The following is a 27320-nucleotide window of genomic DNA, read 5'->3' as shown; positions in this document are numbered from 1 at the left end:
ACCCCTTCTCTTCTCCTTCTGGGATTCTAGGGGTGTATAAATTGTTTCTGTTAACATGTCCCATAAGTCCTATAAGCTTTCTTCATTTCTTTTCCTTTTTTTTTCCCCTTCAGATTGGATAGTTTCAAAGGATCACTCTTCAGGGTCACTGATTCTTTTGTTTGGTCTAGCCCGTAAGGTACTTATAAGTTGTGAAACCCAACTAGTTTTTTTTTTTTTTTTTTAGTTTACATCTTACATAACCTCTTAGCCACATTTGCTAGAGTTGACTATTCTCCATTTCTTGAAACATTCTCTTTCCTTGCCTCTGGTTATACAACATTTTTGGGTCATGCCCTTCTGGCCCTTCTCTTTTGGTCTATTTGTCAGTTATTCTGTTTAACTTTTTGATTATTTAGACTTCTTTAGGGCTTCCTACCTTACCTTCTCTTTAAATATACTTTTAAACTAGGTTTTAGTTATTACTATGCTAACAGATTTACAGATTATAATTGCTAGACCATATCTCTCCATTGTGTATCCAGCTGCTTAATTGATATTTTTTTCCTGGAAATTTTATAGATTATTCAAGTTTTTCTTTTCTTTATTTTTATTTTATTTTGTTTGTTTATTAAATAAATAATTATTTTGAGAGAGAGAGAGAGAGAGAGAGAGAGAGAGTGTGTGTGTGTGTGCATACATGCATGCACACACTCTGGGGAAGAGGGGGAGAGAGAGAATCCCAAGCAAGCTCCATTCTGTCAGCCCACAGCCCTACTCTGGGCTTGGTCCCATGAACCATGAGACTGACCTGAGCCAAAACCAAGAGTTGGATGCTTAACTGACTGAGCCACCCAGGTGCCCCGAGAGAGAGAATCTTATGCAGGTTCTGTGCTCAGCAAGCCCATTGCAGGGCTCAATCCCATGATGCTGGAATCATGACTTAAGCCAAAATCAAGAGTTGGATGTTTAACCAACTAAGCCACACAGGTTCCCCCCTGCTTTTAAAAAGTAGGCTGTATATCCAGTGTGGGGCTTGAACTCATGATCCCGAGATCAAGAGTCAAATGTTCCACTGACTGAGCCAGCCAGGCACTCCTCACATTTAACATATTTAAGATGTAATGCTTGCTTTGTAGTCCTCAAATTGCCCTCCCCTCATCTCTACACAGCATTATAAATGATACCACCATCTATTCAGTTACTTAAGCTACTGTCCTACATCCAATCTATTAGGAAGTCTTGTTGATTCTGCCATATAAACTAAATCTCAGATCTTTCTACTTTTTGTCATTTTTACTGCTGTTTCTCCAGTTATAGGCTGCATTGTTTCTTGTTTGGATATTATAGTGGCTGCCTAATTGATTTTCCCAGTTTAACTCCTGCCTTATTTTAGGTTGTTCTTCCCATAGTAGCCACAGTAATATTTTCAAAACCTACATCAGATCTTATAACTTATTTCTTACTTAAAATTATTCACTGACTGTCTAATGTGTTGAGAATGAAAACCAAGTACTTCAGCACAGTCTGGAAGGATCTGCCTCCCTCTCCATCCTTTATTACACTCTAGCTTTACTGGCCTTCTGTTCCTTTTAGATTCATTTGAATATCCCACTTTGTATTTTTTGCCCAAGTTCCCTCTTTCTGAAATGATCCTTTCTTTCTCTGTATGGCTAGTTTCTTCTCATCCTTGAAATTTCACTTAAATGCTACCTTTTTGACCAGGCCTACTAAAGTAGGTCACAGCTTTCTGTTCTTTTTTTTTTTTTCCTAGTCCATTTATCACAGTGGGTAATTACACAATTACATTATGATTATTTGATTAGTGTCTCTATCCCTGCTAAACACTAAATTTCATTAGTCCCAAGACTGTCTCTGGTTTAGCTCAGACATAACCTGGTACTCTGAAGCAGCCACTCAGTATGTGTTGAATAAATGGATGTGAACTTTTTTCATTTTTCAGGCACTATTATAAGAGCTTTATGTGTGTTTATTTTCATCCCATAACAATTATGTTGCATAGGTGCTGTTATTGTCATTTTACAGGTAAGGCTAAGCAACTCATCCAAAGTCACACAGCTAGTATATGGCAACACTAGAAGAATTAAACCTAAGTCTTTGTGATTTTTGAGCCTGTGTTCTAACCACTTTCTGCTGGTTAATGGGATGTAAAGTCAAGAAAGATACTTTTGAAAAAACACTTAGTAAACATCGATTCATTGCCTACTTAATTCCTAAATGAATAGTGAATAATTGAGTGCCTATATAAAAACTGAATTTGATTTTTCTCATGTATAAAATAAAAATTTTACATTGAGAAAGAAAATTATTTTTTGTGAACCCGAGTTATTATTATTTTAATTTTTAATGTTTTATTTATTTTTGAGACAGAGACAGAGCATGAGGGGGGTAGGGGCAGAGAGTCAGAGACATACAGAATTCAAATCTCCAGGCTCCCAGCTCTAAGCACAGAGCCCGGACACGGGGCTCGAACCCACAAACGTGAGATCATGACCTGAGCTGAAGTCGGAGTCTTAACCGATTGAGCCACCCAGGCGCCCCATTGAATTATTATTAAATCATCATTTTACAATTGCAGGATTTGCAAACTGGGAGTGCCAGGCATACTAATACTTTACCCATCCCCTCTCTCATTTCAGCTACCAAAGATAATACTTGTTTTGTCCTCAGAGATTGTTGGGGTATGAAGGATTTCAGTTTGAAGCACTCCTCTTTCTCCACTCCATGTGAGAAATAAGAAAAAAGTTTGAGAGAGAGAAATAAAAATAATACCTTTATTATTAATAAAACTAATATTCAAGAAGGTAGCTTATATCTGTGGGCCAGTGGATTTCTAATACTACCCCAGAATTAGAGACAGATTTATCTACCTGGATACAGCAGTGATTAAACAAAACAAAACAAAAACAAATAGAAAGCTATAGACTTCCCCATCTGGTGGCTTACCTCTTTAAAACTTAACCATTGTGGAATAGCAAAGCTGAATATGTATAGGTATACTTCATTTATGGTGCTTCGCTTTATTGTGCTCTGCAGGTATTGTGTGTGGTTTTTTTTTTTTCTTTTTTTAACAGATTTAAGATTTGTGGCAACACTGTGTTGAAGTTAATTGGCACCATTTTTCCAACAGCATTTGCTCACTTCATATTACATTTTGGTAACCTTGCACTATTTCAGACTTAAAAAAAATTTTTTTTTAATGCTTATTTTTTGTTGTTTATTTTTGAGAGAGAGAGACAAGAGTGTCAGCAGAGGGAGAGGGAGACAACAGAATTCAAGCAGGCTCCAGGCTCTGAGCTGTCAGCACAGAGCCCCATGCAGGGCTCAAACTCCTGAACCGTGAGATTATGATGAGCTTAAGTCAGACCCTTAACTGACTGAGCCACCCAGGCGCCTCAATGCTTATTTATTTTTGAGAGGGAGAGAGAGAGAGAGCATGAGAAGGGGAGAGGCAGAGAGAGAGGGAGGCGCAGAATCTAAAGCAGGCTGCAGGCTCCAGGCTCTGAACTGTGAACATAGAGCCTGACGTAGGGTTCGAACCCACGAACCATGAGATCATGACCTGAGCTGAAGTCGGATGCTTAACCAACCAACCCACCCAGGCGCCCCTCAAACTTTTCAATTGTTATTATGGTAATCTGTGATACAGTAATCTTTGATGTTACTATTGTAATTGTTTTGGGGTGCTGTGAACTCCTATAAGATGGTGAACTTAAGTGATAAATGTGTATGATTTTACTGCTTTCATTGGCTGTTTCCCCATCTCTCTCCCTCTCCTCAGGTCTTCATATTTCCTTGAGACACAGTGTTGGAATTAGGCCAATTAATAACCCTACAGTGGCCTTCAAGTGTTCAAGTGAAAGGAAGGGTTCCATGTCTCTCGCTTTACATCAAAACCTAGAAATAATTAAGCTTAGTGTGGAAGACCTATTAAAAGCTGAGATAGGCCAAAAGCTAGGCCTCTTGTACCAAACAGCCAAGTTTTGAATGCAAAAGAAAAGTTTTTGTAGGAAAATAAACATGCTACTCCAGTGTACTCACAAATGATAAGAAAGTGAAACAGCCTTATTGCTGATATGGAGAAAATTTAAGGGGTCTGGATAGAAGATCAAACCAGCCACAACATTCCCTTAATCTAAAGCTTAGATTAAGGGCCTAAGCCTCTTCGGTTCCATGAAGTCTGAGAGAGGTGAGGAAGCTGCAGAAAAAAAGTCTGAAGCTAGCAGAGGTTGGTTCATAGAGTTTAAGGAAAGAAGCCATCTCCATTACATTAAAAGTACAAGGTGAACCAGGAAGTGATGATATAGAAGCTGTAGCCAGTTATCCAGATGTCACCAAGACAGTTAAATGAAGGTGGCTATGTTAAACAACAGATTTTCAATGTAGATGAAACAGGCTTCCATGAGAAGAAGATGCTTTTTAGCACTTTTAGAGCTAGAGAGGAAAAGTTAGTGCCAAAGCTTCAAAGGACAAACTGTCTTGTTAGGGCTAATGCAGTTAGTGACTTGAAGCTGAAGCCATTGCTCATGTGACTATTCTGAAAATCCTAGGGCCCTTAAGAATTGTGCCAAATCTACTCTTCCTGTGCTCTGTGAATGAAACAGCGGTACCTGGATGACAGCACATCTGTTTTACAATATGGTTTACCAAATATTTTAAGCCCACTGTTGAGCCTATTGCTCAGAAAAAAAGATTTCTTTCAAAATCTTGGTGTTCATTGACAATGCACTTGATCATCCAAGAGCTCTGGTGGAGATATCCAATGTGATTAATGTTTTTTTCATGCCTACTAACACAACATCCATTCTGCAACCCATGGATCAAGGCTGAATTTTTACTTTCAAGTCTTATTATTTAAGAACTACATTTTGGGGGCACCTGGGTGGCTCAGTTGTTTAAGCCTCTGACTCTTCATCTCAGCTGAGGCATGATCTCATAGTTTGAGTTCAGGCCCCACGTTGGGCTCTGTGCTGACAGTGCGGAGCCTACTTGGAGTTTTTTCTCTTTCTCTGCCCCTACACTACTTGTGCTCTCGCTCGCTCTCTCTCTCAAAATAAATAAATAAACTTTAAAAAAAATTTTTTAAAAAGAACTACATTTTGAAAGATTATAGCTGCCATAAATAATGATCCCTCTGATGGATCTGGACCAAGTAGATAGAAAGATTACTGGAATTCGCCATTCCAGATGTTATTAAGAACATTGATGATATGTGGGAGGAGGTCAAAATACCAGCACGAATAGGCATTTGGAAGAAGTTGATTCCAACCCTCAAGGGTGACATTGAGGGGTTCAAGACCTCAGTGGAGAAAGTCACTGTAGATGTGGAGATAGCAAGAGAACTGGAAACAGAAGTGGAGTCAAGATGTGACTGAATTGCTACAATCTCATAATAAAACCTGACTGCACGAGGAATTGCTGCTTATGGATGAGCTGAGAAGGTAGTTTAAAAAAATTTTTTTTAATGTTTATTTTTGAGAAAGAGAGAGACAGAGCATGAGTGGGAGAGTGGCAGAGAGATAGGGAGACACAAAATCCAAAACAGGCTCCAGACTCTGAGCTGTTAGCACAGAGCCTGATGGCGGGCTCAAACCCACAAACTGGGAGATTGTGACCTGAGAATTTTGTGTTATTGTATGTATGTATGTATTTCACAGAGAGACAGAACAGGGTAGAGGAAGAGGGAGAGAGAATCTTACGCAGGCTCCATGCCCATAGTGGAGCCTGAAGAGGGACTTGATTTCACAACCTTGAGATCATGACCTGAGCTGAAATCAAGAGTTGGATACTTAACTGACTGAGCCATCCAGGTGCCCCATTTTAAATAACTAAGTTTTGAGAGAGAGAGAGAGAGTGAGCAAGGGGCAGAGAGAGAGAACCCCACAAGGTGCAGAGAGAGCATGGAGCCCGGAGCATGGCCCAAGCTCACCTAAAGTGGGGCTCGAGCTCACTTGATGCAGGGCTCAAACTTGTGAACTGTGAGATCATGACCTGAGCCAAAGTTGGATGCTTAACTGACTGAGCCACCCAGGTGAGTCCCCCCACCCTTTTTTTATATTCTTTATAGATCTAGTATATTGTAGCTGTTATGTAAATAGTACATATTTATGAGATTGTGGGTAGTGGACCTTGTGGAAGCTCTTACATAATCTTCCACATTACTATCCAAGAACTGGGTAGAATTTTTCTCTTCTTTTTTTGGAGAATTTATCATTTTGTTTATACAGTTGACCCTTGAACAATGCGAGGGTTAGGGGCACTGAACCCCTGTGTAGTCAATAATCCAGGTGTAGCTTTTGACTCCCCCAAAGCTTAACTACTAATAGCCTACTGTTGACCAGAAGCCTTACCAATAACAAACAGTTGATTAAGATACATTTCTTATGCTTTATATATATTATATTCTCACAATAAAGTAAGGTAAGGAAGAGAAAATCTAAGAAAATCATAAGGAGGAAAAAATACATTTACAGTACTGTACAGTATTGAAAAACATGCAAATATGAGTGGGCTCGTACAGTTCAAATCCATGTTGTTCAAGGATCAACTGTAATCTGTTTTTGCTATTCAGTGCTCAGTTTGGCTATTAGTCCTCACTTCTACCCCTTACCTCTAATCTCTGCCCCATTCCAACTGTAGTTTAAGATCATGAGTTTGATAAAGTAGGTTAACACTTTCCCAAGGACTTGTTTTGTTTTGTTTTGTTTTGTTTTTTGTTTTTGTTAGAGAGAGAATCCAGAGCAGGCTCCATGCTCAGTGCCAAGCCCAACACAGGGCTTGATCTCACAACTCTGGGATTATTACCTGAGCCAAAATCAAGAGTCATATTCCCAACCAGCTGAGCCACCCAAGTGCCCCTCTATCCTAGTTTAAAAAAATAGTATGTCAGATTTTTAAAAATTATTTATATGTTTAGAGAGTGCACAAGCTGGGGAGAGGAGCAGAGGGAGAGAGGGAACCCTAAGTAGGGAGCCCAACACCGGGCTGGATAGCACCACCCTGGGATCATGACCTGAGCCAAAATTAAGAGTTGGGTTGCTCAACTGACTGAGCCATACAGGTACCCCTTATTTACTTATTTTAAAGTAATCTCTACACCCAGTGTGGGGCTCGAACTCACAACCTGAGATCAAGAGTCAGATGTTCTACTGACAGACTGAGCCAGCCAGGTTCTCTGATTTTTTTTGTTTTTAAAAAAGATAACAGGTATATGGATTTGGGATAAAACAAAATGTTCAAATGGGTTTTAATGAAACACATATAGAAAAAGTCTTTTTGTTTTCACCCCATCCTACGTATAGCTAGTCCCTTTCTAGTAGCCAGAATTATAAACTGTTTCTTTTGTATCTTTTCAGAGATAGTTGTATGCATATTATATCAAACTTTGTGAGTTCTTTGTTCCTTGTAAAAAGCAGACTAGAACAAGGATAAGACTTTATATACCTGATGTATTACTGGGTGGTTGCACATATACATTTTATTTTGTATTACTGGGTGGTTGCATGTATACATTTTATTTTGATCTGGAAATAGACTAGGCATACATACCTTTCATATCCTTGGATGAGACCAATTCCTTTAGGTATGTAGTACTGCCAGTATTTATTGTCTTTTCTATAAGGGAAAAGAATTCTATAATGACCAAAGGACTAGAATCTTTTCAGACTTTGAGTCTTAATAAGACCAGATCTTCAGTCTACCAGTCTGGGTATTCTGAATAGGTAGTGTGAGGGTAGAAAAGAGGAGTGCTGGTGTTGCCTGACTTCTTGTGGTTTTTTGATCTATTTCTGGCCAAAATGAAATTGTATCAAATGATGAACATAAGGCAAATGGTGGGATAGGGTACAACAAACTAGAGGGTAGACATTATCTTTCCAGTTTTTTCTCTATCTGAAGCAACTGTATTGTGGAAGAGTCAGATACATTTCTCTGTAAGCCATGAAGTTTTGTTTTTGAGAGAGAGAGCGCGTGTGCAAGTGGGCAGGGGACAGAGGGGGGGGAGAGGGAGAGAGAGAAGCAGGGCTCAAGCTTACCTGAAGCAGAGCTCAAAGTCATGAACCGTAAGATCATGACCTGAGCCGAAGTCAGATGCTAAACTCACTGAACCACCCAGGTGCCCTGAAAGCCATGAAGTTCTTTTTTTTTTTTTTTTTAATATTTTTATTTATTTCTAGGAGAGAGAGAAACAGCGTGAGCAGCGGAGGGTCAGAGAGAGAGGGAGTCACAGACTGAAGCAGGCTCCAGGCTCTGAGCTGGCAGTCAGCACAGAGCCCGACGCGGGGCTCTAACCCACGAACCGCGAGATCATGACCTAAGCGAAAGTCGGACGCTTAACCGACTAAGCCACCCAGGCGCCCCAAGCCATGAAGTTCTAATGATGCTACTATTCTGCTTCACTTTGCAGTTCCTTTCTGGGCCATATATTCTCCTGAACACAGGTGATCTATCAGCCAAGCTGAATAGTGGAGGGATTTGGGAATGCAGAATAACACCCATTGGGGGCTCAGTTGTGTTCCGCACATATTCTCCCCAAGCAGTCAGCTGTCCTGTTCCTACTTCAGCTGCTTAATCTTTAAAGATCCTTCTGTCCTAAGAAGTTAAACTTTTTGCTGTATGCTTCCTGGTATATATGAGGTATTGCCACACTGACATGTACTCACAAATTGGTGACATGGTTGGTTACTGTGAGGATTGCAGGCATGGGTGTGTGCTTCCTAAAAATACTGTGCCTAAAAGGGCTCTGCCCACCCTAGAATTGCCCATATACTTCAGTTGAGGGCTCTTGCTCTGGTTGGTGCTTATATAAGCACCAGTGTTATATAAGATATTTTCCTCTAGCAGGGCGCTTGGGTGGCTTAGTTGGTTAAGCATCCGATTTCAGCTCAGATCATGATCTCCCTGTTAACGAGTTCGAGCCCTGCATCGAGCTCTGTGCTGATAGCTCAGAGCCTGGAGCCTGTTTTGGATTCTGTCTCCCTCTCTGTCTCTGCCCTTCCCCCACTTGTGCACTCTCTCTCTCTCACAAAAATAAATAAAGATTTTTAAAAAAATTTTTTAAAGAAATTTTCCTCTAGCTTGTTAGACCTTTTTTAGACCTTATTAGGGCTACATCAGACCTGTTAGACCTTATTTGTTAACCTCATGGTTCAGATACCTTTGTTCCTTACATGTTCTATTCTGACTAGACATTACCCATTGCCTAAGAACTTAGAACTATTCTCTTTCCAGAAGAGAGAGAAACAAATTATATAGGGTCATATAAAGGTGTATATATATATATATATATATATAAAGTAGTATAAAGGGCTACTTTATGTGTTTACTCAGCTGTTTGCACTGGTTTGGATACTTTCAGTGTTTAGGTTTTTTTGTTATTTTTTCCTGCTTAACAAAAAGCAAAGTGATAACAACAGAGGGAATGTTGAAATAAGACTGAGCCTCAGTTTCTAAGTTTTAAAAGAGAATAACACATTCTCTGTTCTAACTCATAGAGTTGTCAGGAAGGTCAGATTAAATCATAAATGTGATAGGATTTAAGACACTGTTAAAGGTTAAGCAAATTGATATAGAACGGAATTCTGTGTTAAACTTGGCCTTGAGGATTTTTGCACAGAAGGCATTTTCTTAAGAGCTTCTCCATCAAATCGTCCACCTGAGGCTTCAAAGTAGAATGGTTGGTTCATCATTCAGGGTCCTAAAAGGAAACAGATGGCATATCCAAATTGAGTAATTTGAGAAAGATTTAATAAAGAGACTGTTTACAAAGGGGTTGAAGGAAACCAGTGAGAGAGAGCAGAGTACCCAATAGCCAGCAATTACAGAGCCTACATTACCTCATTACCTCTAGGTCTAATAGGGCAAATATTGAGAGAGAATACCAGAATCTGAGAGTAGCTATATGGAGAGAACTGTGGGCTACAGTAGTATGCAGCCAAATCATGGTGTTTTAGCAGGAGCTAGGGAAATAAATACTCTGACCTCATTCTCCTCCTGCCCTTTTATTTTCTGCTAGTATACATCTGGTTACTCAAACACAGCTCGAAGCCAGAGGGCAAGGGAGCCTGTGCATGCACTCCCACATGGTTAGCTTCCTGGTACACAAAGCAAGGTGAGCAAGAATGGCGAGTGGATCTAGAAAGGCAAATAGATTCCTGGGTAATATTCTGTGGTTATATGCTTAACTGAGGATTCTGTAGTCATTTTGGCTTAGGGCTTTTGCATATCCATTGTATGTTTGAGAGCCAGTTTGAATACCACCTGGTATAAACATAAGTAACTCGTTGGGGCGCCTGGGTGACTTAGTCGGTTAAGCATCCGACTTTCGCTTAGGTCATGATCTCGCGGTTCGTGGTTCGAGCCCCGCGTCGGGCTGACTGCCAGCTCAGAGCCTGGAGCCTGTTTCAGAGTCTGTCACTCCTCTCTCTCTGACCCTCCCCTGCTCACGCTGTCTCTCTCTCTCTCTCTCCTAGAAATAAATAAAACATTAAAAAAAAATTTTTTTAACGTAAGTAACTCGCTGGAGGCCATATGGTTGGTGTACCTTACTGCTCCCCTCTTGGTATTCAAGGGATGTGGGAAACAGATTGCTGTTCTATTGGTAAGAGCCATGAAAGGAGGAGGAGATGAGGAGCTAGAGATGATGTCAGGTTTAGTTAAGAGGAAATAGTAGAAAGTGTTGAGTCAGCTTTTAAAATCAGCCATGGTGGGGCATCTAGGTGGCTCAGTTGTTAAGCGTCAGACTTTGGGTCAGGTCATTATCTCAAGGTTCATGAGTTCGAGCCCTGTATCCCTTCTGTGCTGACAGCTCAGAGGCTGGAGCCTGCTTTGGATTCTGTTTCTGCCTGTCTCTTTGCCCCTCCTTCCTCATACTCTGTCTCTCAAAAATAAACAGACATTTTAAAAAGTACATACTTAAAAATAATAAAATCAGCTATGGTGGACAGATATAAGGTATGTGTTCTCTGGCTCAGGGTCTGCATTTTCTAGTGATGCCATTTTTCTTTTCTTTTTTTTCCATAAAGCTTAATTAATTAATTAATTAGGAGCATTGAGTGGAGGGGGTCAGAGGAAAGAGAATCTTAAGTAGACTCCATGCTCAGCAGAGAGCCCAACATGGGGCTCGATCCCACAACCTTGGGCTCATGACCTGAGTCAAAATCAAGAATTGGATGCTCAACCAAACTGAGCTACCCAGGCTCCCCAAAGCTACTGCTGCTGCTGCTTTTTTTTTTTTTTAAATGTCTACACCCAACATGGGGCTCAAACTCATGACCCTGAGGTCAGGAGTCACATGTTCTTCCACCAGCTGGGCACCCCAGAAATACACTTTCTTGCTCTGATATGATTAATGGTTAATCTATTTCCGCTTGAATTTCAATAAAATATATGACTATTATGACTTTTTTTAAATCTGGAAATGAAGTATGGTGATACCAACGTAGGGTGAATACCGTGCTAGTCCATGCTAACTGTGGCTGCAGAACATCTCAAGTTGTTTTTAGTGGTCGTTATGTGCTCCTCTTTCCACCTGTCCCCATCAAATTTTTGTAACAGCTTTATTGATGCATAAGTCACATACCATACAAATCACCCATTTACAGTGTACGGTTCAGTGGCTTTTAGTGTTTTCACAGAGTTTGCATCCATTACCATAATCAATTTTAGGACATTTTCATTACCCCCAAAAAGGAACCCCACCAACTTAGCCACCAGCCCTCCCCCACATTCTCTCATTACTCACCTCTCACAGTCATAGGTAATCACTAATCTACCAATCTAGAGTAGACTTGCCTGTTCTAGACATTTCATATAAATGGAGTCATAAAATATGTGGTCCTTTGTGACTATTCAGTTTGCATGTTTTCAAGGTTCATCCATATATCTGTATTTCATTCCTCCTTATAGCTGAATAATAGTTTTATGTATGGATATACTACATTTTATTTATCCATTCATCAGTTGATAGATATTTTTGTTGTTTCCACTTTTAGCTTTTATAAATAATGTGTGAAATTTGTGTGTAGGTTTTGTGTGGACATAATGTTTTCAGTTCTCTTGGGTACATACCTAGGAGTGAAATTGCTGGGTCATATGATAACTCTGTGTTTAACAGTTTTAGGAACTGTCAAACTGGTTTTCAAAGCAGCTGTGTCATTTTATGTTCCCATCAGCAGTGTAGAAGCATTCCAAATTCTTTACATTCTCACCAGTACTTGTTATTTTTGATTATAGCATCAAAGTTCCTTTTGATTAAGCATCAAAGTTACTTTTGATTAAAGCCATAATGTTTATATTATAGCCATCCTAGTGGGTATAAAGTGGTATCTCGTTATGATAATGGTTTGCATTTCCCTAAGACTCCTCATTAAAAATTTAATATCCTACACATCCTTCAAGGTACAGCCATCTTTTTTGGCATACCTGGGTGGCTCAGTTGGTTGAACGTCTGGCTATTTTTTTAAATTGAGGTCATGATCTCATGGTTCGTGGATTGAAGCCCTGTGGCAGGCTCTGTGCTGACAGCCTGGAGGCTGTTTGCGATTCTGTGTCTCCCTCTCCGTCTGTCCCTCCCCAGTTCATGCATGTACTCTTTTTCTCAAAACTAAATAAATAAACATTAAAAACAAATTAAAGATACAACCATCTCTTTTGAGAAACTTTTCTCTCAGGAACCAACTTTTTTATTTCATACTCTTGTACAGTTTTGCTTGGATCCCTGTTAGCACATGTATTTCATTCTGCTAGTTATCTAGATTGTAGGCTCTGATTTGTGAATTCCTTAATGGCTCCTTATGGGTGTGTGTTTAAATTTATTATGATTGGGGCGCCTGGGTGGCTTAGTCGGTTAAGCGTCCGACTTTCGCTTGGGTCATGATCTCGCGGTTCGTGGGTTCGAGCCCCGCGTCGGGCTCTGTGCTGACTGCCAGCTCAGAGCCTGGAGCCTGTTTCAGTCTGTGACTCCCTCTCTCTCTGACCCTCCCCTGCTCACGCTGTCTCTCTCTCTCTCTCTCCTAGAAATAAATAAAACATTAAAAAATATTTAAAAAAAAAATAAATTTATTATGATATATTTCACTCATACTCTTATGCATTTGTAAGATGTATCACGTAGGGCCTGCACATAGTTGGTATTCAGATACTTATTGAATGACTCAAATAGTGCAGAGGGTCTCATGAGTGATTATCAGAAGATCTGTTATTTCTCAGGGGAAGTCAACTTTATCTTATTAGAAGACACTATGATGGAACCAAGGAAATAATGTATTTTAGATAAAAGTGTTCAGATATAGGGGTGCCTGGATGGCTCAGTCAGTTAAGCGTCTGACTTGATTTTGGCTTACATCCTGATCTCACGGTTTGTGGGTTTGAGCCCTGCATCAGGCTCTGCCCTGGCAGTGCAGAGCCTGTTTGGGATTCTCTCTCTCTGCCTCTCCCCCATTCACACTTATTCTTTCTCAAAATAAATAAATAAACTTAAAAAAATGTTCAGCTATATTGTATGTCCTAGAGATTACTGGCTCCAGGAACATGTCTTATATAGATCATCTATATTCATGTTGCAATAGGAATTTTGATGTCAGGCCAGTGTATTGTATATCTTTGAGATTCTTTAGGGGGTTTATTAAAATGTTACACAATTAGGGGGGCCTGGGTGGCTCAGTTGGTTAAATGTCTGACTGTAGCTCAGGTATGATCTCTCATGGTTTGTGAGTTTGAGCCCCACTTCAAGCTCTGTGCTGATAGCTCAGAGCCCGGAGCCTGCTTCATGTTCTATGTTTTCCTCTCTCTCTCTCTCTGCCCCTCCTCTGCTTGTGCTTGCTCTCTCTCTCTCTCTCAAAAATAAATAAATAAATAAACATTTAAAAAATGATAACACAATTAGCAAATCCCCTAAGTTTGTTTTACTCCTTTTAGCTAATGTCCATGCCTGTATACTGTGTGCTGGGAACTTCGCTAGCTGGGGTGAGGTTTTCTCCTGCGTTGACAGTAATAATGTTAAGGGCCCAGGATGAGGATGACTTGATGGCAAATGAATGAGTATAGAATTTTCTAATTTTCTGAAACGCTAAATGAATGCTTGATCAGAATCAAATTTTCAGAATAAAGACAATGTTTTACTTACATTATAATTTAGTTAACAAGTGTCTTATCTGGTTGGATCATTCTCTTAAAGTTCTGATGAAAACTTAGTGATGGGGACAGCTGACTGGCTCAGTTGGTACAGCAGGCTAGTCTTGATCTCAGGTCATGAGTTCAAGCCCCACGTTGGGCATGGAGCCTAGTTGAAATAAAAATACTTAGTGATTAGAAATTAGGCATTGTATCATCTCTATCATTATGACTCTTGAAAGCAAAAAGAAAAACACTGTCTTGTCTCTCAGTTTCTTATAACTCAGCAAGACAGGAAACCTAAAATTCATGCTATAGGAAAGGGAAGTTTGATTTTTTTTTTCCTCTGGGTGAAGTTGAAGGAGTTATACATTTCTGTATCTCCATCCTAACAGTCCTTCTCTAGGTATTTATCCCTAGAGATTCTTTTTTTTTTTTTTTTAATTTATTTATTTCTAGGAGAGAGAGAGAGACAGCGTGAGCAGGCGAGGGTCAGAGAGAGAGGGAGTCACAGACTGAAACAGGCTCCAGGCTCTGAACTGGCAGTCAGCACAGAGCCCGACGCGGGGCTCTAACCCATGAACCGCGAGATCATGACCTGAGCGAAAGTCGGACGCTCAACCGACTAAGCCACCCAGGCGCCCCTATCCCTAGAGATTCTTAATGGGATTATCACCGCGTATTCTCTGCACATCCTTATAAATGCCACCTCACCAACCATTAACTAGGCTTTTCCCTTACCTCCCTTCATGTCTAATATCGTCTAAATAGTCTCCCCACCTGTGGTCTTCCACCTCTCTGAACTAGCTTTGATAATGCAATTGAGATATGTGATATTATTTCTCTTTATAAACCCATAATGTTTCCCATTCACTTCCAGATTTAAATCTCCTTAAGAAGACTGATACCAGTACTCTTCTACTGGGTAACTTTACATATTCCTTTGAATATGAAGGTTTTTTTTTGTTTTGTTTTTTTTTTTTTGAGAGAGAGAGAGAATGGGGGAGAGGGAGAGAGAATTTTTTAAAATTTATTTTTTGAGAGAGCTTGTGAGCATGCATGGGCGGCACACAGTGGGGGAGGGGCAGCAGGAGAGAACCCTCAAGCAGGCTGCACACTCAGTGCGGAGCCCACCAGGGAGCTTGATCCCACAACCCTGGTATCATGACCTAAGCTGAAATCAAGGAATTGGTCACTCAACTAATTGAGTCACCCACGAAATCCCTCTGAAGGCATATTCAATAATCTCAGGTATCTAAGATTCTAGGCCAAATGTGAGGGAATTTGTTTAAAGAATTCCCATCCACATTGGAATTATAGGGTATAGTACAGTTTGGCCACTAATCCAAATGACTTCAGGAGTTCCACCTACTTGAATACAAACCAAGGTATAAGTAAAAACCTACCTATTTTTCTTTTTCTTCTGGGAGTAAAACAAAACTACATGTCATTCAAAGGGATGAAGTTAACTGATATATACTGTAGTAGATTTCTATCCTTTCCTGAAGAGAACCTGGTGTACTAACAAGTCAGTCATTTTAGCTTCTTTAATAACCCTAAATTTGATCCTCACAGGAAAATGACAATTTTTAGGACATAATGATAAAAAGCAAATTAGCTTTAAGATTTATAGTCTGCTTTGGTTTATGAAATCTACCATAGTATAGCAGGATTAAGGAAAGAAATATCTTGCTCTTCACTTTCTAAGTTAGTCCCTGACAGAGGACCAGTGACCTCAGAATCATTTTAGTAGGAGTGAAGAGAGAGAATACTGCCCTATCCTTCCCTTGCCAATAAGAATACCTCAGTTCTCTGGACCTTTGTAAATACCACCTTTTTCCCTCACATACACATAGGTAAACATGGATTTTTAGTTTACATTAGTTATTATGTCTCTCCAAATCATTTCTTTTGGGAAGCCAGATAATCTTTTTTTAGGAGCTTTCTCAACCTTTGGTTTTTTGTTTTTTTTTTTTCCTTGGATTCTCTTACCTTTCAAGGTGAATAAATAAATAAATAAATATATATATACACCATTTCTCTTTGTAGCCAAACCTATGTAGCAATTTCAGAATCTGCATAGGAATATCAAGAGATAAAAGTTGTTTGTTTGTTTTTTAAACCGTATCTTTTTTCCTAGGAATTTTTCTGGCCTACAGCAAGTTTATTGTTGACTAAGTCATATATATATATTTTTTAATTTTTTATTTATTTCTAGGAGAGAGAGAGACAGCGTGAGCAGGGGAGGGTCAGAGAGAGAGGGAGATACAGACTCTGAAATAGGCTCCAGGCTCTGAGCTGGCAGTCAGCACAGAGCCCAACGCGGGGCTCGAACCCACAAACTGCGAGATCATGACCTAAGCGAAAGTCGGTCGGACGCTTAACCGACTAAGCCACCCAGGCGCCCCGACTAAGTCATATTTTTAAATTATAGCTGAGACCTTAATTTTAAAACCAAGGTTATAGCTATGTAGCAAATCAGTAACTTCTTTTCAGTTTATTTCTTGCCTTAGTAACACTTGCGTTCTTTTCTAGACAGGACTGACATCATTGATACTTTCTCTTAGAAATATTCTCTCATATTGGGACATAGGCTGGATAAACTCAGGCAAATGGTCTCTGCCAGTGCTTGGCATATGGTCTCATACCACTAGAGTTGCTTTTTGTGTTGTGTTTGTGTCATCATTATCATCATCATCACCCTGGGCATAGAATATCCTTTGGCTTTCTCAGCCTAAGGATAAATAATAGTAATTCTTTAGAAATGAGGAAAGACATATCTATTATTGAATGATCTCCAGCAGTGATCTTGTTCTGAACTCAGGAACAACCATGATTAGAATACAGGTCACAGTTTTCTTAACTGTAGTTTTTTTTTGTTTTTTTTTAATGTTTATTTTTGAGAGAGAGAGTGCATGAGCAGGGGAGGGGCAGGGAGAGAGAAAGACAGAACCTTAAACAGGCTTCAGAGTCTGAGCTGTTAGCACAGAGCCTGACGCAGGGCTCAAACTCAAAAACTGCGAGATCATGACTTGAGCTGAAGTTGGATGCTTAACTGACTGCACCAGCCAGGAGCCCCTTGACTGTACTTTAAATCAGGTGGTGCAGTTATGATAGTAATGATAATGGTGGGGGCCTTGACCCACTAGTATTATTATTGCAGATCTAGTAATTCAGAGGAGATTTCAGTGTCATTCTTCTTTTTTTTTAAGGTTTATTTTTGAGAGAGAGCACAAACGGGGGAGGGGCAGACAGAGAGGGAGACACAGAATCTGAAGCAAATTCCAGGCTCTGAGCTATCAGCATGGAGCCCGACGTGGGGCTCAAACCCATGAACTGCAAGATCATGACCTGAGTCGAAGTCAAACGCTCAATCGAATCAACTGAGCCATCAAGGTGCCCCGAATATCATTCTTAAAATGAGTACTGCCATTTTTAGAGCTGAATGTATGATTTTTAGGTTTATTTGCCCTAGTTTTGTCTTGTCTGAAAGTTGCTAAAAAATACACACATGTCCCATGCACCCTCTTGCACCTGTTGACTATATAATGTAACTGTCACCATCATCACATGGATGATCATCATTACCACTGTCACATCATTAGGATTACCCTAATCCTAGGGTTAGTGTTTGCAAAGAGAGAGAGAGAGAGACAGGGATAAGAAGTATAAAGGTTGTGTTGGAGCTGTAATGGATCATGAGTCTGGGGCACCCCAGAATGTGGTATTGGGTCTCTTCCTTTTTGCTACAGTTTATCTTTTTTTTTTTTAATTTTTTTAAATTTTTATTTCTAGGAGAGAGAGACACACAGCGTGAGCAGGGGAGGGTCAGAGAGAGAGGGGGATACAGAAAAGCAGGCTCCAGGCTCTGAGCTGGCAGTCAGCACAGAGCCTGACACGGGGCTCAAACCCATGAACCGCGAGATCATGACCTAAGCAAAAGTCGGACACTTAACCGACTAAGCCACCCAGGCGCCCCATCTTTGCTTCAGTTTAGAGCCAAGGGATAAACTGTGTATGTGCAAGCAGGTGCACATTTTTATGGTTATAGTGATAAAGATTGGAAAATACCTGCTTCAGCATATTTTAGCCCAAGCAAAGATTTTAATTTTCACGTTTGCTGAAGGTCAGGGACATAAATGTAAGAGGCACGTTGCATATTAAGATTCTTTGGGGTGAAGATTTTCTCTCTTTGCTATTCATGTTTCTCATTTTCTTCTGTTATTGCTCCACTCCCTAACATCACCACCAAAAGAGAGAAGGGGTGGGGGGAGAACCTGGAGATAAAACTAGCATTTGAGAATGAAGTAATTCCAAATAGATTTATACTGTGAAGTGCTTTGAGCCTAGGGAGAACTGGAATATGAGTGTGAGGTAGTAAAATGCGCGAGATTATAGGTAACTATGCAAATTTAGAGTATTATGAACCAAATATAAATGTAAACACTAAAAACCTGATTAGAAATAAAGAGTTAAAATATTCATGAAGGAATGGATCCATGCTCCAGTCAACCTGGTATTTTCGGCTAACAGAAGTACCAAAAAAATATTGTAGCCCAGTCTGGTAGCCTGTCCTGGTATCAGTAGTGAAAGATTAGGGATGCTTCATCCCAAATCTTGGGTTTCCTCGACCATAACTTAGCTATTGTTCATTCACTTAAATTTTAAAAGATTTATAAGTAACTTAGGACTAAATTCCTATTACTAGGGTAACAAATTTCAGTTTTTACTGGTAATTAGTATTTTTGCATGGTCATTAGTATTTCATTTTGTCTCAGTTTACAGTAATGTTCAAGCTCCAGGTATTTTGCAATTCTCATATTCTACAGTTTTTTTTTTAATAATCTATGTTAAACCTATTTATACTTTCATGATTTGATAAATTTTTATTTCCTCTTCATCATTTTTAAGTGGAATCTAGATTTTATCAGTCCTGTCTCATTACATAGGTTAGTCAAGAGGCATACATTGTGGAGGCGCCTGGGTGGCTTAGTCGGTTAAGCGTCCGACTTTTGCTTAGGTCATGATCTCGTGGTTCGTGGGTTCGAGCCCCGCGTCAGGCTGTGTGCTGACTGCCAGTTCAGAGCCTGGAGCCTGTTTCAGTCTGTGACTCCCTCTCTTTCTGACCCTCCCTTGCTCACACTGTCTCTCTCCATCTCTCCTAGAAATAAAAAAAAAAAAAAAAAAAGAGGCATACATTGTGTTCTTCAGTATCTGCATGATAAAAACATTCTACTATAACAAAGTACCTTTTTAAAAAACCTTTCACAAGCTTATTTTGGCCTCTCATTATTCCTGAAAGATAGGTAAGACAGTTATATATTTTCTTATTCTATGGCAGAATGGCAGAGAGGAATTTCTTTAGTTTTTGTTTTTTAATTCTCCATTGAGTTAATTGCTATTAAAGTTTGGAATCATTCTTTGGAAGGAGACAGGATCTTCCTCACTCTCCAGTATTTAAATGTATAATCTTCTGACCTTCTGTTCTTCATGTCTCTCTGCAGCCATATGTGTCATTATCTCAGCAAATGGCACCACCTAGTCCAAGCAACAGTACCCATAACAGCAGCAGTGGGAGCAATGGAAATGACCAGCTGAGCAAAACCAACCTCTATATCCGGGGATTGCAACCAGGCACTACTGACCAGGACCTTGTCAAATTGTGCCAGTCGTAAGTTGGTGGACATGTGGGTAGGCTTCAAGGGACAGTACAGGTTTTGACAATACTGGTTTCTTACCAGATACTCTTGTCCTGAACTGCAGTATTATTCGTTACAAGATTTCTTAGCAGCCCCTCTTAAAGAAATTCTACCTTACTAATACATAAAACAACCTTAGCATTTCTCTGAGGAAAGCCAGGATAGAGCTGGCCTTTGAAGCCTAATAGGTGACTTTGTGTACCCAGAATTGATGATATTTGTGGAAAGGTTCCCATCCTTACACTCAAATAGAAATGCTCAGTATCTCTAAAGATATTGATTAGAAGGCAGCGAGAGTTGGCAATAGGGATAGAAAAAAGTGGAACTAACCAATTGAATTGTACATTTAGGAGAATTTCTGCTGATAGAGATAATCCCAGTGAACCAGAGGAGCTCTCAAATTAGTAGATAAAGGAGACAGTGGAGAAAGAGGCTGACACTCTGCATCTACACCTTTAAAGACCTTTGGAGTTCTTTAGAGTAGATTTGAGTCATGAGGTAGAGATAACTACCATGGAATTAGCTGGAAAGAATTATGGAAAAATGCTGGAAAAATTGCAAGAGTCCAAAGATGCCAGCTCAGTTCCATTAGGCAGAAAGATGTGTGTTTTAAATGATACATTTGGGGGAATGGTTAGAGGAAGAAGTCTGGGGGCGGGGAAGAGGAAAATTGAGTTTGGGTAGGGAATGATGGAAAGAAATAGAAATAAGAACCTTGGACTGTGTAACCATTAAAAAAGAACTTTTTGTCAGCATATGACACACATACAGGAAAGTGCACAACTCATAAGTGTATATACAGCAGTGACTTTCAGTAAGGTAAACATACCCTTACAACAGTCCCTTGTAACCAGATCAAGAAAAAGAACATTATTGGGAGTGCCTGGGTGGCTCAATCAGTAAAGCATCTGACTCTTGATCTTGGGGTCATGAGTTCAAGCCCCACATTGGGCATGGAGCCTACTTTAAAAAGAAAGAAGGAAAGAAGGAAAGGGAAAGGAACCAACCAAAAAATTACCAACTCTTTGGAAGCCCACCTCTTAGTTTCTGTCCCCCGACTTCCAAACAAAGATACATACTGGGTGGTTTTTTTTTTTAAGTTTTTTAAAATTTATTTTGAGAGAGAGAGGGTGTGTGTGTGTGTGTGGGGGGGTTATATGAGTGGGGAGGGGCAGAGAGAGAATCCCAGGCAGGCTCCACGCTGTCAACACAGAGCCCAGTGTGGAGCTCAATCCCACGAAGCTGTGAGATCATGACCGTAGCTGAAATCAAGAGTTGGGGTGGCTCAGTCGGATAAGTGTCCAACTTCAGCTCAGGTCATGATCTCGCCGTTCATGGGTTCAAGCCCCGCATCAGGTTCTGTGCTGGCAGCTCAGAGCCTGAAGCCGGTTTCAGGTTCCGTGTCTCCCTCTCTCTCTCTGCCCCTTCCCCACTCATGCTCTGTCTGTCTCTGTCTCAAAAATAAATAAACTATAAAAAATTAAAAAAAAAAAAAAAAAGAGTTGTACCCTTAGCCAGCTGAGTCACCCAGGTGCCCCTCTACTGTTTGTATTCTAAATGATGGGTGTGGTTTGTTTGAACTTCACATAAACATAATGATATACCGTATATGCCCTCTTATGTCTGGCCTCTTTTGTTCAGTGTTACTTGTGAAATTCATTTACATTGTTGCATATAACAAAACTTTGTTTATTCTTATTGCTTTATAGAATTCCATCATAGGAATACACCATAGTTTATTTACCCATTCTACTGTTGCTGGACATTTGAATTGTTTCCAGTTTGTGACTATTATCAATATGAATAGCGCTTCCATGAACTTGTACAAGTGTTTTGGTGTACATATGTGTTGGGTTTATCCCTGGAAGTAAAATTATTGAGCCATAGGATATATGTTGAGTCAGCTTTTGTACATACTACTAAATAATTTTCTGAAGTGATTAAACTAATTCCAATTCCTACAATAGTATGTGTAAGTTCCAGTGGTTCCAAATCCTGGAAAGGCAGAACATTCTGCCCCCAAAATGTAGGTGGCATCAGAGATGTTTTATAAATTTCTTACTCTTCTGAGGTTTTGTCTGTGCAAATCATATGGATTTTTGCTGGCACCAGGCTGCACAAATTCAGTCTCTAAAGACTAGGTGTATATATAAAACTGTTTTGTTTTACCTCAGATTACCTTGCTGGAAAGGTATTTAAATGAGAGTGAGGGAACTTAGTCCAGGACTAGTAATTTTTGAGGGGAATGGGAGTTGGCAGAAATGTTCATTTGTGAAGGAAAAGACTATCATATCAGTCTAGTTCCTTGATTTCTGCACGCTGGGTTTCTTGCACTAAACATAGTGTGTTACAAAAATCTTCTCACTTCACAAGACAGACAGAACTCAGTTCCACTTCACTATACTTTTAGGCTTTCATTTTGCCCTTTCCAATGGTTTCCTTACCCTTTGGCTGTGTCTGAAGGGATGAGAGTAGTCAGGGTCATCATATAGCATGGAACTGAGGAGCTCAATAGGAGACTATAGAGAAGTAGAAATGAGGCAGAATAGGTGATAGATGAGTTATGACAAAAAGACTGAGAAGAGCAGGTGGCTGGAGGCCTGCTGGATGCTGCAAGCTGGGAGTTAAACCTTTCTAGGAAGGGTGTTTCCCATACATAGAAGGACTTCCTGTTTTTGTCCCAGTTATCTCTCTCTGGGTTGTAGGAGAAATGAATGTTCCTGGATCCTAAACCCTGGTGGGCAGGAAGAAGAAGCATGGAGTGCGGGGCTGGAACCCATGTCCTTTTGGAGAGTCTTCTTCCAAGGAGGAAGCAACAACAAACCAGCTGTTGTCAGCTGCAGCGCAAACTCTGAGCTGGGTCAGAGTCTTAACCTGCTCAGACCACAGCAAGCTCCACCCTGGGGCTTTGATAGGGATAGCAGCCTGTATGTCCTCTGGCTGGTCTCCTTCATCTCTTCTCCTGCCTAATTTTGGGAAAGATTCTAATTATGTAACCCTAAAGGGCTAGGATCATCACATTCATCCCCACCTCCATTTTGATGTATTCTTTTCACAGCCTCCAAGGCATTGCTTGGCTTTTTCTGTCTAATCCATTGGGTGACAGAAGTCCCACCAAAAACATCATTTAGAGCCTGCCCAGGAGCAAAACAGATGTATCAGTCATCATATGTTCTTTAGGGATGAGAGGGAAAGTGAAAAAAACCAAAAACAAAACACTTGTTTGGGGTATTGGTGTCAAATTCAGTCCCTGCCAACTATTTTCAGTTAAATCCTTTACTTCTGATTCTGTTAGTGATTTCTGTTCTGTATCTTTAATATTTTCACCCTCCTAGGATGGGATGTAGAGATGTCTTTCTAGTGGAACACTTCCAATATAATCCTGACCTGGGATATTCCACTGCTCAGTTTGGGGGACTCCACATGACTCTGCTGCCGAAGTATAATTTTCAAAAAATTGAAAAACCTGATCTCCTATGAATATAGGCAAACACATGTCCAAGATTTATGTCACTTACTAATAAGGGAACCAACAGGATGGTAAAAAGGGTTCAAAGAGCATTTGAGGGACTGAGTATTTATGGACACTGAAGAAATGTTGGAATAAGATTCTTAGGTTATAGGGGCATCTGGGTGACTCAGTTGGTTATGCGTTCAACTCTTTATCTCAGTTTAGGTCTTGATCTCAGGGTTGTGAGTTCAAGCCCTGCGTTGGGCTGACACTTGGTGTGAACCTCACTTAAAAAAAAGATTGCTAGGTTGTATACAAAACTGGTTCATATCTTATAGGACAATATGAAACTGCAATCTTTGGGATTCTCTTTTCTACTGGCCAGAAATTATTTGCATTTTACTGGACAAAATGTATAAGTTAATATGTATCTTCACAATGTCTGGACCCTAATCAGTAGTATATAGTAGGTCAAACAAAGAAACATCCCCCTAGATAATGAAATATACTTTAAATAGGTGTTTTAGACAATGTTCCAGAATGACATTGAAAAGATACACAATCCTCACTTTACCTTATCGTCAAGTTTTGGGTAATATCTGAACACTGCTGTTGCACCTGGTCTTGTACCCACTTATCTCCCTAACATGCTAAAATCTTGACAGTGAAAAATAGAAGTCTTAGAATAAAGTAAAGCAGAACAGAGAACCATTTGCACTAAAGTTGATGTTCCTTGACTGTAGTAATGATAATAATAGCAGTTTAGAACCTTCAAGCATTTATCATGTGGTAGACATTAATGCTTTATATCCATGAACTCATTTCATATTCCCAACAATCCTGTCTCTGCTTTGCAGATGATGAGACTGAGGCACAGAGGAGTTAAATGACTTGTCTGAGATGACAGACAGCTATAAAGTGTCAGAACCAGGGTTTGAATAAGAGCAGTTTATACTAGCCAACTGGATCTGACAGTACACTAAAAGAATTATTTACCATGATCAAGTGGGATTTATTCTTGGGATGCAGGGCTGGTTCAATATCTACAAATCAATCAGTGTAATACATCGCATTAATAAAAGAAAAAGTAAGAACCACATGGTCCTCTCAATAGATGTGGAGAAAGCTTTTGACAAAATACAGCATCCTTTCTTGATAAAAACCCTCAAGAAAGTAGGGATAGAAGGATCAGACCTCAGAAAAGCCATGTATATGAAAGACCCACCGCTAATATCATCCTCAGTGGGGAAAAACTGAGAGGTTTCCCCCTACGATCAGGAATACAACAAGGATGTCCACTCTCACCACCGTTATTCAGCATAGTGTTGGAAGTCTTAGCCTCAGCATACAACACAAAGAAATAAAAGGCATCCAAATTGGCAAAGAAGAAGTCAAACTTTCAATCTTTGCAGATGACATGATAGTCTATGTGGAAAACCCAAAAGATTCCACCAAAAAACTGCTAGAGCTCATCCATGAATTCAGCAAATTCACAGGATATAAGAATCAATGTTCATAAATCTGTTGCATTTCTATATACCAATAATGAAGCAGCAGAAAGAGAAATCAAGGAAGTGATCTCATTTACTATTGCACCAAAACCCATAAAATAGCTGGGGATAAACCTAACCAAAGATGTGAAAAATCTATATACACTGAAAATTATAGAAAGCTTTTAAAAGAAATGGATGAAGATACAAAGAAATGGAAAAACATTCCATGCTTATGGATTGGAAGAACAATTGTTGTTAAAATGCCACTACTACCCAAAGCAATCAACATACTCAATGCAATCCCTATCAAAATAACACGAGCATTCTTCACAGAGCTAGAACAAACAATCCTAAAATTTGTATGGAAAGAAAAAACCCTGAATAGCCGAAGCAATCCTGAAAAAGAAAACCAAAGCTGGAGGCATCACAATTCTGGACTTCAAGATGTATTACAAAGCTGTAATCATCAAGATAGTATGGTACTAGCACAAAAACATACACTTAGATCAGTGGAACAGAATAGAGAAACCAGAAATGGACCCACAAACATATAGCCAACTAATCTTTGACAAAAGGAAGAATATCCAATGGATAAAAGACAGTCTTCAGCAAATGGTGTTGGGAAAACCAGACAGCAACAGGCAGAAGAACGAACCCGGACTACTTTCTTACACTATATACAAAAATGAACTCATATGGATGAAAGACCTAAATGTAGATCAGGAAGCCATCAAAATCCTAGAGGAGAAAACAGGCAACAACCTCTTTGACCTTGGCTGCAGCAACTTCTTAACTTGACACGTCTCTGGAAGTAAGGGAAACAAAAGCAAAAATGAGCTGTTGGGATCTCATCAAAATAAAAAGCTTCTGCACAGCACAGGAAACAATCAACCAAACTAAAAGGTAACTGACAGAATAGGAGAAGATATTTGCAAATGACATATCAGATAAAGGGTTAGTATCCAATATCTATAAAGAACTTATCAAACTCAACACCCAAAAACAAATAATCCAGTGAAGAAATGGGCAAAAGACATGAATAGACACTTCTCCAAAGAAGACATCCAGATGGCTAACAGACAGATGAAAAAAATGCTCAACATCACTCATCATCAGGGAAACACAAATCAAAACTACAATGATATAGCACCTCACACCTGTCAGAATGGTTAAAATTAACAATTCAGGCGACCACAGATGTTGGCAAGGATGCGGAGAAAAAGGAACTGTTATGCACTGCTGGTGGGAATGCAAACTGGTGCAGCCACTCTGGAAAACAGTATGGAGGTTCCTCAAAAAAACTAAAACTAGAACTACCCTACAACCCAAAGGATATTTATCCAAAGGATACCGATGTGCTGTTTTGTTGGGGCACATGCACCCCAATGTTTATAGCATTGCTATCAAGAATAGCCAAATTATGGAAAGAGCCCAAATGTCCATCGACTGATGCATGGATAAAGAAGATGTGGTGTATATATATAGTACATACACTATGTATACATATATATACACACATATGGTATATTGGCAATCAAAAAGAATGAAATCTTGCTATTTGTAACAGTGTGAATGGAATACACTAATTTGGCTTAGTGTCAGAGAAATTAGAGAAAGACAAATATCATATGACTTCACTCCTATGTGGAATTTGGGATATAAGACAGATGAAAATAATGGAAGGGAAGCCAAAATAATATAAAAACAGGGAGGGGAACAACACAGACTCTTAAATACAGAGAACAAACTAATGTGTTTTGGGTGGGGATGGTCTAATTGGGCAAGGAGCATTAAGGACACTTATTGGGATGAGCACTGGGTGTTATATGTAGGTGGTGAATCACTGGGTTCTCCTTCTGAAATCATTGTACTATATGCTAACTAACTTGGGTATAAATTTAATATATATATATAAGATAAAGAGCAGTTTGGCTCAGGTTAACATTTAATCAGAGGTGGGTAATGGGGTGTCAGAGAAGAGAATTATCTATATATTTTTCATAGGAGGAATGGTATTTTTCCAGAAGAAGATAATTATTAAGGCTTATATTTAGTCCCCAAGGAATTCCAGCCAGAGCTCTGCCCCTACACACTCTCCTATGTGGACATCACCAGTATTCTTTTCCCAAGAAGATAATAGTCTCTTTCCAACTAGTGTCTAAATCTTAATTGGAGAAGAAGAAAGAAGTATGCTGGTATTGTAGGGACTGTAGTACGTTATTTCTTGTAGACATCTTTGGAGAATAGGTTTATATGATGAGCTTGACATTTTAAATTCATTTCTTCTTCTTTATATTAAGGTTTGAGTAGGAACAGTTGTGAAGAAAGGGCATGGATTCATCCAGATGTCTTGACCTCTGTCCTGTTCTCAATCCCTGCCCCCACATTATCACTTTGCATTTTCTTTTCCCTTAGATATGGCAAGATTGTCTCCACTAAGGCCATACTGGACAAGAGTACAAACAAATGCAAAGGTGAGAGAACAGCTGTCTTTGGTGATGGAGAGCACCTGTGAGTGAGGCCTTCCCTTGTCTCTAATCTTTACTGCTCAAAGCTCCTAGTACCCAG

General features: G+C 39.7%; 1 protein-coding gene across 8 annotated transcripts in view; it reads left to right on the top strand.

The window, feature by feature from the left end:
- The window catches only part of RBMS2 (RNA binding motif single stranded interacting protein 2), an 89722-nt gene that overhangs the window by 43186 nt on the left and 19216 nt on the right, over positions 1 to 27320 (top strand). For all 8 annotated transcript variants that reach the window (XM_039216803.1, XM_039216800.1, XM_039216802.1 and 5 more), the window contains 2 exons: positions 19614 to 19780; positions 27168 to 27226. In XM_039216803.1, the coding sequence (XP_039072734.1) occupies positions 19614 to 19780; positions 27168 to 27226 (226 nt within the window). The remainder of the gene's footprint in view (positions 1 to 19613; positions 19781 to 27167; positions 27227 to 27320) is intronic.

Source organism: Hyaena hyaena, unplaced genomic scaffold (assembly GCF_003009895.1).
Source record: "Hyaena hyaena isolate Hyena2069 unplaced genomic scaffold, ASM300989v1 scaffold_655, whole genome shotgun sequence".
Taxonomy (NCBI): Eukaryota; Metazoa; Chordata; class Mammalia; order Carnivora; family Hyaenidae; genus Hyaena; species Hyaena hyaena.
This window is presented reverse-complemented; position numbering and strand designations above follow the sequence as displayed.